This window comes from Moschus berezovskii, chromosome 8 (assembly GCF_049115385.1).
Source record: "Moschus berezovskii isolate FMDL1 chromosome 8, NW_MosBer_1.0, whole genome shotgun sequence".
Lineage (NCBI taxonomy): Eukaryota > Metazoa > Chordata > Mammalia > Artiodactyla > Moschidae > Moschus > Moschus berezovskii.
This window is the reverse complement of record NC_142467.1, coordinates 56,216,810-56,237,356: the sequence shown is the minus strand read 5'-3', so window position 1 is coordinate 56,237,356 and position 20,547 is coordinate 56,216,810. Positions and strand designations below refer to the sequence as shown.

Genomic DNA, 20,547 nt, shown 5'->3' with positions numbered 1-20,547 from the left:
CTCTGTTGTCCCCTTCTCCTCCTGCCTTCAATTGTTCCCAGCATCAGGGTCTTTTCCAATGAGTTAGTTCTTCCCATCAGGTGGCCAAAGAATTGGAGTTTCAGCTTCAGCATCAGTCCTTCCGATGAATATTTAGGACTGATTTCCTTTAGGATTAAACAATTGGATCTGCTTGCAGTCCAAGGGACTCTCAAGAGTCTTCTTCAACACCACAGTTCAAAAGTATCAATTCTTCAGCACTCAGCTTTCTTTATAGTACAACTGTCACATCCATATATCATAGCTTTTCTTCCAAGAAGCAAGCATCTTTTAATTTCATGGCTGTAGTCACCATCTGCAGTGATTTTGGAGCCCAAAGAGATAAAATCTCTCACTGTTTCCATTGTTTCCCCATCTATTTGCCATGAAGTGATGGGGCCGGATGCCATGATCTTAGTTTCCCAAATATTGAGTTTTAAGCCAACTTTTTCACTCTCCTCTCACTTTCATCAAGTTCTTCACTTTCTGCCATTAGGGTTGTTTCATCTGCATATCTGAGGTTATTGATATTTCTCTGAGCAATCTTGATTCCAGTTTGTGCTTCATCCAGCCCAGCCTTTCTCATGATGTACTCTGCATATAAGTTAAATAATCAGGGTGACAATATACAGCCTTGATGTACTCCTTTCCCAATTTGGAAACAGTCTGTTGTTCCATGTCCAGTTCTAACTGTTGCTTCTTGACCTGCATACAGCTTTCTCAGGTGGCAGGTCAGATGGTCTGGTATTCCCATCTCTTTAAGAATTTTCCACAGTTTGTTGTGATCCACACATCAAAGGCTTTGGCCTAGTCAATAAAGCAAAAGTAGATGTTTTTCTGGAACTCTCTTGCCTTTTCGATGATCCAGCGGATGATGGCAATTTGATCTCTGGTTCTTCTGCCTTTTCTAAAACCAGCTTGGACATCTGGAAGTTCACGGTTCAGTGTTGCTGAAGCCTGGCTTGGAGAATTTTGAGCATGACTTTACTAGCGTGTGAGATGAGTGCAATTGTGTGGTAGTTTGAACATTTTTTGGCATTGCCTTTCTCTGGGATTGGAATGAAAACTGACCTTTTCCAGTCCTGTGGCCACTGCTGAGTTTTCCAAATTTGCTGGCATATTGAGTGCATCTTCACAGCATCATCTTTTAGGATTTGAAATAGCTCAACTGGAATTCCATCACCTCCACTAGCTTTGTTCGTTGTGATGCTTCCTAAGGCACACTAGACTTCGCATTCCAGGATGTCTGGCTCTAGGTCAGTAATCACAACATCATAGTTATCTGGGTCATGAAGATCATTTTTGTATAGTTTTTCTGTGTATTCTTGTCACTTCTTAATATCTTCTGCTTCTGTTAGTTCTGTACCAGTTCTGTCCTTTATTGTGTTCATCTTTGCATGAAATGTTCCCTTGAACATTAGAAATGTATCTCTAATTTTCTTGAAGAGATCTCTAGTCTTTCCCATTCTATTGTTTCCCTCCATTTCTTTGCATTGCTCACTGAGGAAGGCTTTCTTATCTCTCCTTGCTATTCTTTAGAATTCTATTCAAATGGTTATATCTTTCCCTTTCTCCATTGTCTTTAGCTTCTCTTCTTTCCATAGTTGTTTGTAAGTCTTCCTCAGACAACCATTTTGCCTTTTTGCACTTCTTTTTCTTGGGGATGGTCTTGATCACTGTCTCCTGTACAATGTCACAAACCTCCATCTCTAGTTCAGGCACTCTATCAGATCTAATCCTTGAACCTATCTGTCACTTTCACTGTATAATCGTAAGGGATTTGATTTAGGTCATAACTGAATGGTCTAGTGGTTTTCCTTTCTTCAATTCAAGTCTGAAATTGGGAATAAGGAGTTCATGATCTGAGCCACAGTCAGCTCCCAGTCTTATTTTTTGCTGACTGTATAGAACTTCTCTATCTTTGGCTGCAAAGAATATGATCAATCTGATTTTGGTATTGACCATCTGGTGATGTCCATGTATAGAATCTTCTCTTGTGTTGTTGGAAGAAGGTGTTTGCTATGACCAGTATATAGCACTGCTGTTGGAAGGGGGTGTTTCCTACGACCAATGTCTCCCAGAGTTTGCACAAATTGATTTCCATTGAGTCAGTGTTGCTGTCTAACCATCTCATTCTCTGCTGCCCTCTTTTCCTTTTGCCTTCAATCTTTCCCAGCATCAGGGTCTTTTGCAATGAATCAGTTCTTCACATCAGGTGGCCAAAGTATTGGAGTTTCAGCATCAGTCCTTCTAATGAATATTCAGGGTTGATTTCCTTTAGGATTGACTGGTTTCATTTCCTTGCAGTCCAAGGGACTCTCAAATGTTTTCTCCAGCACCACAATTCAAAAGCATCAATTCTTTAGTGCTCAGCCTCTATATGGTCCAGTTTTCACATCTGTACATGACTGCTGGAAAACCCGTAGCTCTGAATATACAGACCATTGTCGGCAAAGTGATGTCTCTACTTCTTAATGCACTATCTAGATTTGTGATGGTTTTCCTTCCAAGGAACAAACATCTTTTAATTTCATGGCTGTAGTCTCCATCTGCAGTGATTTTGGAGCCCAAGAAAATAAATGTTACTGCTTCCACTTTTCCCCCTTCTGTTTGCCACTGGGTGCCATGATCTTAGTTTTTTGAATGTTGAATTTCAAGTCAGCTTTTTCACTCTCCTCTCTCACCTTCATCAAGAGGCTCTCTAGTTCCTCTTCGCTTTCTGCCTTTAGAGTGGTATCATCTACATATCTGAGGTTGTTGATATTTCTCACAGCAATCTTGATTCCAGCTTGTGATTAATTCAGCCCAGAATTTCACATGATGTACTCTGCATAGAAATTAAATAAACAAGGTGACAATGTTCAAGGTGACAATAATGTCACCCTGGAAATCATTAGTGCTAATTTATGTTGGTAGCACTCCATTGTGTTCTTTGTTTATTGGATGCATCTGTCAAACCACTTGACTATCTAAGTGAATTAACCATAAAAATAATGGTGGGCTCCACAATGAAAGATTTTTTTCCCCCTGAAAGAAGGATGAGGAATCTTTTGAAGTTGTGCATTTATGTGTAATGAAAATGATTTAACAAATAGGCAAATCATATATAAAGGAGTAATAGTGAACTATCATCACAGTGAACAGTTTACCCCTTCTTTTAGGAATTTTTATTGCCTTTAGAATCACTGCAGGTCACCTATGACTATCCTAGCTTCAGAGCAAAGAGGAGGAAAAGCTCTCTATGAATTGATATGTTCATCAGCAGTGCTTTCCTAAGTATTATCAATTATGCAAATAAGTCAATACTTTGTTTGATAGCCCATTAGAATAGAAAGTAGAAATATTGGTAAAGTAATACGGAGATGGGCTTTGGGTAGACTGTCTAATGAAAGAAAATCAGGAAAAAAACAAAAACAAATAGATTACCTATGAAAGTATCTTTGTTGAGATTATCTTTTAAATATTTTACAACTGTGATTGATGTGAACATTATCAATTTGGGTATCAAAGTAGTTATCTTTTTAAAAAATTTTTCAATGGGTATTAAATATATTCTAGGCACTGTGATCATGCTGGAGTGGAGACAAATACCATTTAATTCTCATCCTCCTACCAGGGCAGTATTGGTATTTCCAACATTTTCAGATGAAAAAACTTATAGTCAGCAGCAGAGTTGTACCCTATTCCTGTTTCTTTGACTCTAAATCCCAGTTTCTGAACCACTATGCTTTCCTACCTACCTCATTATGGAAATTCTGGGATCAGATTGTGTTAATCTGCATCACACCTCTTCTCTTAAAGACTTTTAGTTGCTTAACCTCTCTGTTTCTCAGTTCACTTTTCTGTAAAATGTGAATGACAGTAGAGCTCACTTCATAGGAATGCTGTGAATCTCTAATGAGATTCTGCAGACAAAGTGCAAAACAGCACCTGGTGTTCAGTAAACATTCAATTTAATGTTGTCTATTTTTATTACATGATATGAACATAGGCTGTGGCTATATGGGAAAATCCCAGGTTAAATCCACCTTTGTCTCATTTTGAATTCCTACTTAAAACAAGAGTAATTAATCGGTGGCCAATTGGCAGAGATATGTGTTCACGCAGAACCTCTAAATTCTATAAATCTTTCTTTTCCATTATCATCTGAAGATAGCCTGGTGAGAATAAGGTGCTCTTTTCATGTTATAAAAAGTGAAAGGGCAACTCCATTTCCTTTCACTGGTCTTCTTTTGGAACTTGGAGTGAATGGAATGGTTGGATATCTGCCCAAGAAGCTCCTTTTTCAAAAAGACATCATTTTACTGAAGCACCATAATATACTGATGGAACAGGCCTTGAGTCAGATCTGCCAAATATCAACCCCTGGTTTCATCTTTTATTAGCTTTGGGACTCATGGGCAAATTAGTCAACAGTTATGAAATCTAGTGTCCTCATCAACCAAATAGGAATCATACTTACCGTAGAGCAATGGTTCTCAGCTGGAGGTGACTTTAGCTGTGCTGAGGGAGGAGCGGGGGTGCTACTGATGACTAGTGGGGAGAGGCCAGGGATGCTTCTGCACATCATGCAATGTAAGTGACAGTGCCTGCAACAGAAAATTATCCAGCCCAGACATCTGCAGTACCGAGCTGGAGGAAGTCTTCCTTGGTGGTGTTGCTAACATAAAGCACAAACGTTTGTAAAGCACTTGGCACCACACCTGACGTGTGGTCAGAGCTCACAGTTCCTTAATGTCATTTGCCAGGAGTGACTCACTATTGTGAGTTCTCAGGTTTCCTCTGTCAGGCTCAAGCATTGGGATAAACTAATTCACATGGAGGTGTCAGACTCAGTCGTCCATCAAGGGTGTATGCAGTTTAAAAGCAGACCTTTTGGATGCTGATTCTGAGTAAACCTGTATGATGAACCCTCTGCCTCCCTGGAACTGGGGAAGTTTGGTCCCCACTCATCTCCTCTTACCCCCAGGAAGGTGGGAATTCGGCATTATGATTCCCTAACTCTCCTCACTGGTAGTGAGGGCTCAAAGAGATGATGTGAGTAAAGTGCCCAAGCCCTGTGTACAACACAGGTAGGTGCCAGCGGAGGTCAGTGTCATCATCACTTAATGTCTGTCTGTCTGTCTATCACTGTCTCTCTTAGACTTGTGATCATATTAGAGGAATCTGCTTTCTTCAAACTGCTCTGTTGTATGTTAGTCTTCACTGTACTCAGTAATGGACTCTTCTCAAGAGCTTTTCTTTCCCAGATGATGGACTGTTCAGAAATGAAAATCTCTCCACTTGGGTTTGACTTTGCCTCCATAATTCTACACACTTCCAACTGTTTCCCTGGCAGGGTCCCAGACAGGGTTCAGGAGCTGGGTCCTGACACCATATTTAGGCATCTTTCTCTCTCCTCACTGTAAAATAAGGGTGCTCAGTGACCTCTAAACACGTCCCTTCTAGGTCTTGTGCTCTATGATTCTGTCCAGGCCTGTCCATAGTGAGTTTTGAACCACATCCTAATTGACTTTTTCATGGCTGTGTTTCTCACCATCCGAAGTTTTCTGGTTAAGTCCAACTTCAAAGCAGTTTCTGACTTATAAATGTTTTAAGACAGTAGTCCCCAACCTTTTTGGCACCAGGGATCAATTTCATGGAAGACAATTTTTCCGTGGACCAGGGTTGAAGGAGTAATGGTTTGGGGATAATTCAAGAGCATTACATTTATTGCACACTGTTTCTATTATTATTACATCAGCTCCACCTCAGATCATCAGGCATTAGATCCTGGAGGCTGACGACCCCTGTTCTATGACAGTTCTTTTATATTATCTGTGATTCTCAAAAAACTCCCAGGACACTCTGGCTCTTGAAAAACTGCTCTGGGTTAATTTGGCTATTTTTTTTCTTTTACCAGGAGAATCAACAGAAATTTATGCCTACATTTACCAATAAGCCGTAGATTGTTGTGTTTTGATTTCCACACTTTGAGGAGATATTATATATTGGTTGGTTGTCGAAAATATATTAAGTGGTATTAGTAAATATGAAATCTTAATTAACTAGCCAAGGGCTTTTTTCCCATGCTAATTAAATGCATACTTCAAACACTGTTGACTGCTACCAGGGCAACCGGGTAGAACAGGAGACTTATGGAGGGGGGTGACATGCCCCACATATCAGAAAGGGACCAGAACTCTTCATCCTTCATTTAGTTATTTTCAGTTTTCTCCAGTGAACTTGAGAAAGGGAGGTGAGATTTCTTATATAGATAAAATGATAAAAAAAAAAAACATACAAAAACCTGGACTTTCAAGTTGTTTAGCCAGTTGATTACTTTTTAAAGTTACTGAAGAGTTTTGAGTCACTGGGATTATTATGTCTTAAAGTCCACACTTTAATCTTTTTGGTCTGTTGGTATTTTAAAATATCTTTGGTAGATATTGAATAATGTATCCACCAAAAAGAGCAGAGACTTTGTACTAAAAGAGATCTGCATTTGAATTCTTAATCTGCCACTTGTAAACTCTCACTTTGCATGGGATAATTAACCACTTTGAACTATAGTTTCCTCTTCCATAAAAAGGAAAGGGAGTCACATCCACCTAGTAGAGCTACTGTGAAGATTAGATTATGTGAAGTGCGCAGCACAATACGAGGTTCATGGGGGTCCTCAGTAAATGATATCTACTATTATGTGAAGTTTCTGGTTTTGGAGGGACAGATATTGTCATTCACTGTGGGAATAATTGTGTACAACAGGAGGCAGCATTGTCTTAGTATGTTTCTTGACAGTGTTAGTCAAATTTGTTGGAACTAGTGTAGCAAAAAGGCTGTGAGTTCAGAGAAGAAACAGGTAACTTACAAAGTAGCTTAAAAGTAGTCATACTTGCACCCTAGAGTATTATTAGTGCTAGAATAGTACAAGTGCTCAGTCAGTTCAATCGCTCAGTCATGTCCGACTCTTTGCTATCCCATGGACTGCAGCACGCCAGGCTTCCCTGTCCATCACCAACTCCCGGAGACTACTCAAACTCATGTCCATTGCGTCAGTGATGCCATTCAACCATCTCATCCTCTGTTGTCCCCTTCTCCTTCCACCTTCAATCTTTCCCAGCATCAGGGTCTTTTCCAATGAGTCAGCTCTTCTCATCAGGTGGCCAAAGTATTGGAGTTTCAGCTTCAGCATCAGTCCTTCCAATGAATGTTCAAGACTGATTTCCTTTAGGATGGACTGGTTGGATCTCCTTGCTGTCCAAGGGACTCTCAAGAGTCTTCTCCAACACCACAGTTTGACAGCATCAATTCTTTGGCTTTCAGCTTTCTTTATAGTCCAACTCTCACATCCATACATGACTACTGGAAAAACCATAGCTCTGACTAGACAGATTCAGAAGATGACAAAAGTAAACGAGACAGATATTAAGTGTGATTACATGAGTTTGATCAAGTGTTCAAGACTCTTATTGTAAGTAACACAAAATTAATTCTACTAGATTAAGCCAAAAGAGACTGTCTTGGCTTATAAAATTATAGGAATGAGGCCAGTGTGTGATACTGCTAGATGTTGGGCTTTGTCTCCTGACCATTTCTTAGCTTTGCCTGTCTCTTTGGCTTATTCATGCATGAACTCCCCTCCAGCTGGTAAGAAAGATGGCCAGTGAACTCACATCCTCCCAGTTTGGCACATCCCAAATCATTAGGGATAGTACTTGTAAGGTCCTGCAGAATGGTCCCAGTGGGAACTCTGACTCACTCAGCTTGGCTCACATGACCATGCCTGAATCACCCACTACGTTTGGGAGAGGGCTGTTTCACAGATAGTCCATTTGTCCTCCCCTTGTGGGAGGACATGGCAGCATGGTTGACAGTTCTTTCAGGATGGAATAGGGAACAGAAGTTCCCTAAAGGAAAGGATAGATGTTTTTACTGGAATGGGGGAGCATACAAATCCTGTAATAATTTCATGTACATTTCATTCTAAGAGATAAAATACTCTGAGATACTAATTGAGAGGAGTTGTAGTGAAACTTATTATTCAGGGGAAATGTTCAAGTTTATGAAAACTGGTGAAGAAAAATATAAAAGCAAGTAGCCAGGATGAAGAGGACACAGGGGGAAAAGAGATCAGATGGGCTTCTGAACTCTCTAGGAAATAGGCAAATAAGGACTTTGGGGACAGGAGTAATTCAGTAGAATCTTAGTTGAAAAATGCTGAGAGGAATGCTAAGAGGAAGAAATACAATAAAAGGAAAGAAAACAAGAACCTGGAAAAATGTGAAATAAGTGTGTTATCAAGGAACACTTGAAAGAGCAAGGCAGTCAGCCAGAAAGTTAAAGTTCAGGACTAAAGCTTATACACATCACTGCATTGCTTTATTCAGAGAGAAACCTCACAGGTGAAAAACCTGAGCTCAGCGGGTGTTTCGGCATTAAAAAGTGGAAAATTATGTGACTGGAGACCATAGGCGAGTAGTTAAGGAAGTTTTTACTGAAGTTGTTTAATGCCTTTAGGGATTTTTTTGGATATTAATAAATAAGTATTAGTGATGATTAATTAGAAAATATATGTTCTGGATGGATTTTGCCATTAATCTCTATTGATCAGCCCATTTTATGATTTTGTTACATATGTATAAATGTCTAGTGAAATGACTAAATTTTTCTATCTTGCGTGTCATATTTTTCTTTTTTTGTGTGTGTGGTGGAAGGTTTACTGCCTCTCACAAATACTCTACACCAATACACATCAGCCATTCCCTTTCCTGTTCATTTTCATGCAGGTATTTTCTGAGCACCTACTGCCCTGAAAGTCCAGTGTGTATGTGCCCTGGAGTGTGCATTAGAATTCAGAAGGGAACAAAGGCAGGCTTTAAAACACAGGAAAATTGACATGAATACAACCTAAAAACACAGCCATAGTTACACATCATGGTGGATATGAAAGAAACAGGCTGGAAGTTGGGACTGGCTTAAATTGGGCTGGAGGATGGATAGGTAAGGTGCTCTGAGAAAGGGATGGTCAAAAAAGAGCTTAACAGGTGAATATCAGGAAAAGAAGTTGCGGTGGATGAGCACATGCAAAACCCTTAGTAATGCATAACAAGGGCAGCTGGGCAGCTGAATGGCAACGATGGTTCTTCACTTCCATTCCCTAACTCCTCCACCTGCACTCATGGTCCAGCAGGTCGAGAGCTGTGTCTGTCTTTTCTGTTGAATCCCTGGAGGGGTCAGTGTGCTGTTATTTAGCTGTTATCCCTGGGCTTCAAACCCACCCCTCTCTGCTGTGCTGAGGTTGTGATTCAGCTAACCACTCTTTTCATGGGCTCAACTGGCTTCCTGTTAGGTTCTGTCCGTAGGGGACATAGAAGAAGACTGTAACACAGCAGGAGAAGAAGGACTCCTTGCCTGCTTTCTGCTCATCAGAATCAACCCAGCTAGTATTTCCCCCAGAAGGAGTTGGTTCTACTTCTCAACTTTTTTTTCCTTTAATCCCAGGGCCAGGCCCTTTCAGATGCCATGACCAGCAGCAGGGAGAGTGCCCTCCTCACATGCCTGGGTCTCACCTCCCACAGGATGCCTGCTGCCAGCATCTCAGTTCCAGTGACCCTATCTCTTTCATTTGTCTCCTTGGTCCTAAGGGTGGTAGCTGCCTCTTGCAGTCACTATCTTTGACCCTTCCACCATCTGTTTAACCACCTCCTTATATTAAATTCTCCCTCTAAAGATAACAGATGGAACATCTGTTTTCCTGATTGGCCCTGACAGATGCATGGATGGTTTCACTGTCTGCTCTTTCCCAGACTTACCTCATCTTAATGAGGATCCCCAGCTGGGTCCCTCCAAGGCCAAATGTCCATGTACAGAAAAGGTCAACCACAAGCAAGAAATGAGGATTGTCAAGATGGAAGATGTATTTTTCTCAGGTGCTTGCACAGTCTGTCTATTCCCAATCTCCACTGTGCAATATCTTTTCCAAGGTTAGCAGAATTATAAAAACATCAGTTTGGGCATTATTGACTTTTCAACCGGGATACCGAGAAAGTGTTTCAGCAGCCTCGATAAATTAAATCTGGCCATCTAGCTCCCAGACTGGCAGGCTCCTACATCATTGACACAGAAGACAGGGAGAAGCAGTTTTCCCAGCTGTTGCTGTAAATGATGTCCATTGTGTTCACAACCATTAGCAGGTGGAGGATTTGAAGTGTGGGTAGATTGCAGAGCTGCCTCTTTTAAAAATGCATAAGCACTTTGTGAGTTTGCTAAGTTGTGATTCACTCAGTTTGATTTGAATTTTTCATAGAGGAGAAAGATTCTGTAGTCTTTCCTTGTATTCCTTCTTTGTCAGTAAGGACTCAGGGCTATAGTGGAGAGGGACCAAGTCCACTCATTTAATTTTCTTGATTGGTCCTCAATTTGTCCAAGTTGTAAACTGCTGGAAGATTTAGAGTTTAAGGACTCGAGGCTATTGAGTTTACTGCCTCTCCCATTTAATCCCAACTACAAATGCCTCTGGGCTCTGGGTTTAAAGTTATTTGATGTGTCCTATCAAGATTTCCCGGAGAAATATCAATAACCTCAGATATGCAGATGATACCACCCTTATGGCAGAAAGTGAAGAGGAACTAAAAAACCTCTTGATGAAAGTGAAAAAGGAGAGTGAAAGGATTGGCTTGAAGCTCAACATTCAGAAAACAAAGATCATGGCATCTGGTCCCATCACTTCATGGGAAATAGATGGGGAAACAGTGGAAACAGTGTCAGACTTTATTTTTTGGGCTACAAAATCACTGCAGATGCTGATTGCAGCCATGAAATTAAAAGACACTTACTCCTTGGAAGGAAAGTTATGACCAACCTAGATAGTATATTAAAAAGCAGAGACATTATTTTGCCAACCAAGGTCCGTCTAGTCAAGGCCATGGTTTTTCCAGTGGTCATGTATGGATGTGAGAGTTGGACTGTGAAGAAAGCTGAGCGCCGAAGAATTGATGCTTTTGAATTGTGATGCTGGAGAAGACTCTTGAGAGTCCCTCGGACTGCAAGGAGATCCAACCAGTCCATTCTAAAGGAGATCAGTCCTGGGTGTTCATTGGAAGGACTGATGCTAAAGCTGAAACTCCAATACTTTGGCCACCTTATGCGACGAGTTGACTCACTGGAAAAGACTCTGATGCTGGGAGGGATTGGGGGTGGGAGGAGAAGGGGACGACAGAGAATGAGATGGCTGGATGGCAGCAATGACTCGATGGCACGAGTTTGAGTGAACTCCGGGAGTTGGTGATAGACAGGGAGGCCTGGTGTGCTGTGATTCATGGGGTCACAAAGAGTTGGACATGACTGAGTGACTGAACTGAAATGAGAGTAAATTTTTATCGTGGAAGTTCCATCCATTTGTGAAATTCTAAGCACTGCACTGTAGAGGAAACTTCTTTCCAAAATTATCCCCTGGTCTTATAGTATGTGCTAATGGTTACTCTCCACTCCCAAACAAAATCAGACATTACGAAATGCTTAGTGTACATTTTTCTGAAGAGTCCAATTATAGCATTAGTGTTCTTCCTAACATGATGCTCCAGCCAAACTGAAGAATTGGTGGTATAGCATGTTAGTAGAAACATCATCATCATATCTAACAAGCTCCTGATTTGTTTTGTTTATGTGAATCAGTTTCTGGCTTCTAGCAGAATGAATGTGTACACTGGTCAAAGTGTGGATTGGGTGCCACAAACCATGAAACGCTTTTACCTTAATTATCTCAATTAATTTTCCTAAAACGCTTATGAGGAAGATACTATTACTAACCTTATTTTTCAGAAGAGAAAACTAAGGCTCAGAGAGGTAAAGTAGTTGATCCAAGCTGACATATTGCAGAACCTGACTCTGGAGCCTGCAATCTATCTACTGTGTTATCAACTTGTTATAATTCAACACATGTGTTTGACTCATTCATTTGATCATCAAACATTTATCAAGCCTCTATTATGTGCCTGGCAGCAAAAATGATGTCCAACAAATGCAGTAGTGGTTTATTTACAGATAAGGAAGAGCTATTTGGCTCTTTGACCAGAAACAAGTTAATACACCCCCAAAAGGTTGCAGATATTTTGTTGTTTTAATATCAACAAATGAGACTTTTCTGGGAATGAAATGATTTTCTCCCTATATCTGACTAATCAATTGTAACCTATTTTCTCCTCAAATGAAGAGAATTATTCCAGCTAGTATTGAAACCTCAGCAAATTGGGAGCAAAAGTATGTTGTAATTTGAAGTACCAAGGTATTTGCTGCTGCTGCTGCTAAGTCGCTTCAATCGTGTCCAACTCTGTGTGAACTCATAGACGGCAGCCCACCAGGCTCCCCCGTCCCTGGGATTCTCCAGGCAAGAACACTGGAGTGGGTTGCCATTTCCTTCTCCAATGCATGAAAGTGAAAAGTGAAAGTGAAGTCACTCAGCCGTGTCTGACTCTTTGCGACCCCATGGACTGCAGCCCACCAGGTTCCTCCATCCATGGGATTTTCCAGGCAAGAGTACTGGAGTAGGGTGTCCAAGATATTTAGGAGATCATAATTTGCTATAATGGGGAGGATTCTAGAAGATCTTGAGTTACAGAATTGACCTTTCACAGATACTTTTACTGTTTCCAGAACTGGTACGCTTATGTCAGTGGAACTGCAAGGGTGAAAGGGTTTTCTGTGTTCTGGTTTATATCCTGTCTGCTGTGGTTAAATTCTTGGAAAGGGGGTAATCAAAAGAAAAAAGAAATAACATGGTTCTCTTCTCACCTCTGATTATTTTTCAGATTTTATAATGACCCTTCAGACTGCACTTTTAACTGGACTGTATTAATACCATCTTCTTCCTTGATTTCAACCTAATATATAGACTTCAGAAGCCATCTTATGAGTTACCTTTCCAAAGTAGTAAAACATTCAGATGTGCTCATAAAATATTGAAACATGTGGAAGTATAACCGGCTCCACTAAAATGAATCTGTTTAATTTCCCTTTAATAGTGATAGTGCCTAGAATTAGTGGAAAGTAATACTTCTCTTTGCCTGGAAGCTGGTGGATCCCAACTGACATTTAAATCCATGATGTTCCCAGCAGGTCAGGGCAGAAATAATGCTCTGTGCCAGGGTCTTGGCTTAGACAGGTCATGGAGGGCTGTGTGCAATTTTCCACATGAGCACACAGGACTCACTCACATGTTGGTGTTCGTGTTGTTAAACTGCCTTTCAGAAAAGCCTCAGGTTCCCCTCCAAGTCCATTGAATAGAAAGACTTTCAGGGGAAGGTAACTCTTGGACAGAGAAATACAGCCCTGTTCTTTTTTTTTTTTTTTTTTGATGTTCAGTTCAGTCACTCAGTCATGTCCGACTCTTTGCAACCTCATGAATCACAGCACGCCAAGCCTCCCTGTCCATCACCAATGCCCAGAGTTCACTCAAACTCATGTCCATAGAGTCGGTGATGCCATCCAGCCATCTCATTCTCTGTCGTCCCCTTCTCTTCCCGTCCCCAATCCCTCCCAGCATCAGAGTATTTTCCAGTGAGTCAACTCGTCACATGAGGTGGCCAAAGTATTGGAGTTTCAGCTTTAGCATCAGTCCTTCCAATGAGCACACAGGATTGATCTCCATTAGAATGGACTGGTTGGATCTCCTTGCAGTCCGAGGGACTCTCAAGAGTCTTCTCCAGCACCACAGTTCAAAAGCATCAATTCTTCGGTGCTCAGCTTTCTTCACAGTCCAACTCTCACATCCATACATGACCACTGGATAAACCATACCCTTGACTAGACAGACCTTGGTTGGCAAAGTAATGTCTCTGCTTTTTAATATACTATCTAGGTCGGTCATAACTTTCCTTCCAAGGAGTAAGCGTCTTTTAATTTCATGGCTGCAATCAGCATCCGCAGTGATTTTGGAACCCCAAAAAATAAAGTCTGACACTGTTTCCACTGTTTCCCCATCTATTTCCCATGAAGTGATGGGACCAGATGCCATGATCTTTGTTTTCTGAATGTTGAGCTTCAAGCCAACCTTTTCACTCTCCTCTTTCACTTTCATCAAGAGGCTTTTGAGTTCCTCTTCACTTTCTGCCATAAGGGTAGTGTCATCTGCATATCTGAGGTTATTGATATTTCTCCCAGCAATCTTGATTCCAGCTTGTGCTTCTTCCAGCCCAACGTTCCTCATGATGTACTCTGCATATAAGTTAAATAAGCAAGGTGACAATATACAACCTTGACGTACACCTTTTCCTATTTGGAACCAGTCTGTTGTTCCATGTCCAGTTCTAACTGTTGCTTCCTGACCTGCATACAGGTTTCTCAAGAGGCAGGGATCAAACCTGCACCCCCTACATCAGATGGTCAAGTCTTAATCACTGGGCCTCCAGGCATGTCCCCCAGGCTTGTATTTCTACTGATTCAGGAGGGTTTATGGCCAAAATATTTTGTCATCTTGTTTGAAATTTATAGGCAGGTGTATTCCAGCATATCTTTTTCTTCTCTTTTCTGTCTTTCTCCTATTTCTTTTCTTTCTTCTTTTAAGGCTTTGTTCAGTTTCTGAATTTTCCTCAAGAAAGATCAAATTAGATCAGCCCTGGGTTGGGGTGATTACTTTTCCTTGACCTAACTCATTGGAGCCATTTCTCCATGGAATTATATTAGTATGGGGATGGCCAGGTTTGGAGAGGCAGATGCAAATTCTACCTTCTGAAGGAGAGAAAATCATCCTCCTCAGAATCTGGGCTGGCAGACAGAAACCATTTTCTATTGCTGATACTTTCAGTCACCAGCTGGCACATATTGAACAGTTTCTCTGTTGCGTGGAAGATATTTATTTGTAATAGCCTGTGATAACTAGGACATTACTGCTGTGGTGATTCCTTCTGGCTAATTGGATTGTTGCATTTTATTTAATGCATATATAAATACAATGAATATTCAGTCACATTTGAAAAGTAGTGCAGAAGAACGATATATATTAGGGATCCTTTTGTCATTGTGATTTATAGGGACTTTCTTTTTTACTATCTCTGAGGAAAAATGTATAACTTGGTATAAATATTTAAATCTTTTAGATATGTAGAAGGCAGACATTGTAAGAGATGACAGGATATAATCTTCCTAATAGTTTCCATCCTAAGATTCCTCTACTTTGACCACATTAGAAATGATAACAAAGTGGCATCTTATTATCATGTGACTCATTATTTATGAGGATAAGGTATACTGCAAGTTGAAACTGGATCCCTTTTAAAACGTATAAATGTACCACATTATCTTTGTCCTTAATATTAACATCATAAAGGGGATTGATTTCCCTTTAATTTTTTCACGGCATTAGTGCAATGAACTATATGAAGTGCCCAGTGTATAACATCTGATCAGTAAACAGTATTAGGCTTATGACCCCAAGAAGACTGTGGCTATGTAGAGAGTGGAAGGCTTGGAGCAGTGACTTATGCTCAGGAAATTGCTTTGTGCAGTGACTCTGGATTTCCTAGTTTAGGGAGCCACCGACTGAGTATCTGAAAAATGGCTCTGCTCCAAATAGCTGAATGTACTGCTATGAATCAGGGAGAGAAGAATTCACACTGGCTTAAATATAATGTAGTGGATCATATAAGTGAAACCTCATTGAAAGGCCTAGTTTCAGGTATGGCTGGATCAAGGTATTTCAGAACTATTATTAGAATAATAATTATTGAATTATTGAATTTCTACACTCTTACTTGAGCCTCTTCTCAGATAACAACAATGAACTCTTCACTGCGTCTGCCTCAGGGTGCTCATGGTGTAATAGCTGAGATGCCTAAGGTAGAAAAGAACTATAACAAAATGTGATATGTGTAATAATAGAGGCACTTACAAGGGAAGATCATAACTCAGAGGAAAAATCAGCAACTATTTCTGAGGATAGGTGAATAAGGACTTCAGAGAGAAGTGATACTTTGAAAATTGTTTTGAAAGAGAAGCATGAATTTTACAGACAGATCAGTTATAGTATTTGGGAGACCTGTTTTCAAATCCAAGCTCTGCCATTTACTAATAGTACAGCTTTGTACAAACTATGGCACATTCCTTTTTGGGGAGCTGCAGCTAGGTCTTTGTTGCTGTGTAAGGGCTTCTTCTAGTTGCCAAGAGCAGGGGCCAGGGGCTATTCTTTAGTTATGGTTTGTGGACTTCTCATTGCAGTGACTTCTCTGGTTGCAGAGCACAGGCTTTAGGGTGCATGGGCTTCAGTAGTTGTGACACATGGCTTAGTTACCCCACCACATGTGGAATCTTCTTGGAGTAGGGATCGAACCTGTGTCCCTTGCATTGGCAGGCAGATACTTAACCACTGAACCACAGGGGAAGTCCTACAGCAAGTTTCTAAAATTCTAAAGTCTTTAGTTTCTTTATGTGGAAACTGGGGATGGAGATAGTGATGTCTTAGAATTGTCATGAGGGTCTAGTATGTTAATGGGTGCAAAGAATTTACATGTGGATTTGTACAAAGTAAGCCCTCCCTGACTGGTAGCTGTCATTCCACTCTTCTAGAATCTCCCTGTTTACCTGACTGCAATAACATGGGGCATAGGATCAGGGCTTAACATCAGCCACAGTAAAGTCAGTTAGCATTTGCTGAGTGCTTATTGTGTGCCACACATTGCATTAAGAATTTCATTTTTGTTGTTGTTTGTTGTTCAGTCTCTCAATCATGTCCAACTCTTTGCAGCCCCATGAATTGCTGCATGCCAGGCTTCCCGGTCCTTTACTGTATCTCCTGGAGAATTTCACTTCCCTTATCTAATTCCACCCTTCAGCTCTTGAAAGTAGGGAAATTATTATCTTCCTCTCACAGATGAGGAAACTGAAGCTTTGAGAATTAAATGGGCTGCCAAGGTAACAAAGTTAGTGATGACACTGTGTAGCTGAGTAACTATCGACTCCATGGACTGAAGCATTAGAGTGTATTTCCCCTTATGCAGTTCACCCTTACTAACTTCCTTCCCTCAGTGCATTATTAACTTCCATCCCTCAGTGAACTTGGCTGCTGGGTACTCCTGTTGCAACCCATTCTGTGTGCCCTCCTGTTTCTGCTAAAGACATGGTTGTAGACGCTTGTGTGTGTGTTTTTATGCAGCGCTGCTACTCCAAGCTGAGCTGCCTGACATTCACTCCTTGGGTCCTGTGCTTCTTTGCAGGTGAGCCTTCCAGGTGGTCATCCTCGCACTGTGATTGCTGCTGCAAGAACGGCAAGGGTGACAAAGAAGGAGAGAGTGGCACCTCCTGCAACGACCTCTCCACCTCCAGCTGCGACAGCCAGTCTGAGGCCAGCTCTCCCCAGGAGACAGTCATCTGTGGGCCCGTGACACGCCAGACCAACATCCAGACTCTGGACCGTCCCATCAAGAAGGGCCCCGTCCAGCTGATCCAGCAGTCAGAGATGCGACGGAAAAGTGACCTGCTCCGGACTCTGACTTCCGGCTCCAGGGAGTCGAACATGAGTAGCAAAAAAAAAGCTGTTAAGGAAAAGCTGTCAATTGAGGAAGAGCTGGAGAAATGCATCCAGGATTTCCTAAAGATCAAAATTCCAGATAGGTTCCCAGAGAGAAAACACCCTTGGCAATCTGAACTTTTACGGAAGTATCATCTATAGGGGCGGGTGAGGGGGTGGGGGTGGGAGAAGAAACAGAGCATGTCACCGTTTTTGAAATAAACCTCCTGAAAGAAATCCATATTTGAAAAGACAAAACAACTAACAATACACATTTCTTAGAACACAATAGCCCATTGATGTACTACTGCCTATTTACCTAGTTCACCTTAACATGTCAATCCACAGGGTAGATTTCTTTCCAGATGTGGAAGTATAAGAAATTCTCTCTCTCTTTCTCTCTCTCTCTTTTTTTTTTTTTTTGGTTGTTTGTTTGTTAACTTGGTCCCATGCGCTGAGTATCTTATCTATAAATGAGAGCCAGCTACATAAGAACAGCTGAGAGGCCTTGGGAATCATTTATCCCAAACTGGGTTTTTCCTCTCCTCTTCTACCTCCCTCCTTTGAATGAAAATTATGGTAGCGATCTGGCCCAATGCCATAGGTTTGGATTTTAAATTTTTCCTTTTGTTTATGGGGTAATGGGGGGAAAGTGGCAGATTTATATGACTTTTCACTCAAATTGATTATGTGCCAGTTTATATTGACTCCGCATGCATGAGTATTTGTGCAACAGAAGCACACCCAAGTATGTATATACACACAGAGCCCATGACCCCCGGGCCTGGGCCTCCTGAGGGGTGGCTCCTGCCCCCGGCAGCGCCCTCTTAGAGTCCTTCAGCCACAGGAGCCTCTGCTCTTTTCTTAAAACCCTTCTGGGAAGATTTCTGAGCCTCTCTTGGCAACATTTCCTTATATCTAATAACCCCCATCATCAGCAAACTGTCTTTCTTATTTGGAAATGAACACCCTCAGGCTCCCTTTTACTGCACTGCTCTTAGCACTAGGAGAAGGTGAGAAGAGCTAGTCACACATTCTTTGTATTTAAAAAAACCCAAACATCCGTATCCACAGAAATTACTGCAATGACCCCAATTCAGCCTTCTCTACCCTGAGCTGAATTACCTTCCTTCTCTCAATATTTCTGCCCATGTTTTAATGGTGTGAGCTTTCCACGTACTCCACGTTAAGTTCTCTGCATTCCTGTGTAGTTGTGGCAGTAAGAACACACAGTACTTGAATAAGGGTCCAGCCTTTTGTTTTAAGGGGAAATTGTATTTCACACATCCCCTAATCATTTCTCATAACTTTTTAAAACTACAGTGCTTCACTGTTACTTCCTTGTAGCCAGTTTTGTTTGCCTTTGGGATCTGGGATTTGACTGTGTCCATACTAGAATTTGGCTCTCCTCTTCTCTGATGTCTTTGAACAACCCAACTAGATAATTGAAGCTCTGAAATTAACAGTTGGGCTTTCTAAATGGTCTTTCTTGTTTACATCCTTGACTTGTATGGACACAACCAAAAAGAAACTGTTAATAGCCATCCATCCATGTGACTCTGTATTCTATTAATGTACTCATAGTTTTTTCATAGATTTGTGGCGATTAAAGGGCAAGATTTGACTTTCAGCATTCCTCATGCATTTCAGTGGAAACTGAAAAATTATTTTTTTCCATCCTTAATTGTGTGCCAAGAACTCCTAAATTTTTTTTTTTTAATTTTGTGTGTGTGGGTATGTGTATATGTACCACAGGTAATAAAGGCAACTGGACGATGTCTGTGGGAGGGAGACATAGTGACCCATTGCTTCTTTTTGAAATCTTTCACTGATGCACATTATTATGTAAGAGGTGTGTCTTGATACTTGTTATTAGTCCCCATTAACATATGGATAGCTTGCTGAATTTTTGTTAATTCTTACCTTCACACCTGGGCAACAGACTCAGCCAATGTTTTCTTGTCCTGATGGTTCAAATGGACTTAACAATTTTGCTGAAGTGAAAAAAGAAAGATCATTTTGGGAGTTGTGTTGTAAGACAGTTATATTTATGAATTTAAGTACTGTTTTTTCATATATTAGTATATCAGCAGACATTTGATCTTAACTACAACACAGCTTTGTACAGCCTACCAGTATGTCTTTACTGTTTTCAATGTTTCTTTATACCATTTCACATTGGTCATATTGGTAATAGAAGATTCTGCAAAGGATCATAGAACTTAATGGGTCAAGAAGTTGAATTTGGTGAAAATATCCCCAAACTCACTTTGCCCAAGTGATTCTTATGGTCCTACTGGAAGTTCTGTCAAAGAGTTGGGAATCTAACTAAAAGATAGAAACTCACTAGTAAGAATTAGAGAACTAGTAAGATGGCCATCAACTCACTATTCCTACTACATACGTACTTTAAATAGGAAATGAAACATTGCAAAGAAAATGTTCATGGCATTTCTCTGTTCTTTGACCTGTCATTTTTTTTTTTTCTGTTTAAGCTGTCTTTATACCCCCAGGGGAGGAAAAAAAAAAAACGGCGATGGCAAATCTGTTTAAAGTAATAATAACATTTTTAAATCGGGGTCAGCTCAAACCAAATAGTTCATATGGCTGAAACAGCAATAGAGTGTTCATTTGTGTGGTTGTTGGTATGGAAATAACAGTGAAAGTTAGTCATTCAGTCATATCCAACTCTTTGTGACCCCATGGACTGTAGCCCGCCAGGCTCCTTTGTCCATGGAATTTTCCAGGCAAGAATACTGGAGTGGGTGACCATTCCTTTCTCCAGGGGATCTTCCTGACCCACGGATTGAACCCAGGTCTCCTGCATTGCAGGCAGATTTGCAAACCTGGTCAGTAAAAGTCTCTGCAGAGGCACCAGGTCCATGCACATCTTCAGTCCTAGTTTAAGTGGAATTGAAGTGAGGGCTATGTGGCCTGCAACACTGGAAATGAATTCTGGGTAAGTGAATTAGCAGATTAAATGTTTTAGTGGCCCTGCACCATGTATCATATTCATTCCCTCAGACTTAAAATAGTTTCAAGAATTTTTA

The 20,547-nt window shown here is 40.9% G+C and overlaps 1 protein-coding gene across 1 annotated transcript in view; it reads left to right on the top strand.

Annotated features, from left to right (window-relative positions):
* KCTD16 (potassium channel tetramerization domain containing 16) overlaps window positions 1-17,659 on the top strand; it is a 314,820-nt gene extending 297,161 nt beyond the window's left edge. The window contains exon 3 of the mRNA XM_055431487.2: window positions 17,205-17,659. Coding sequence (XP_055287462.1) covers window positions 17,205-17,659 — 455 coding nt within the window. The remainder of the gene's footprint in view (window positions 1-17,204) is intronic.
* The last annotated feature ends 2,888 nt before the right edge of the window (window positions 17,660-20,547 follow it).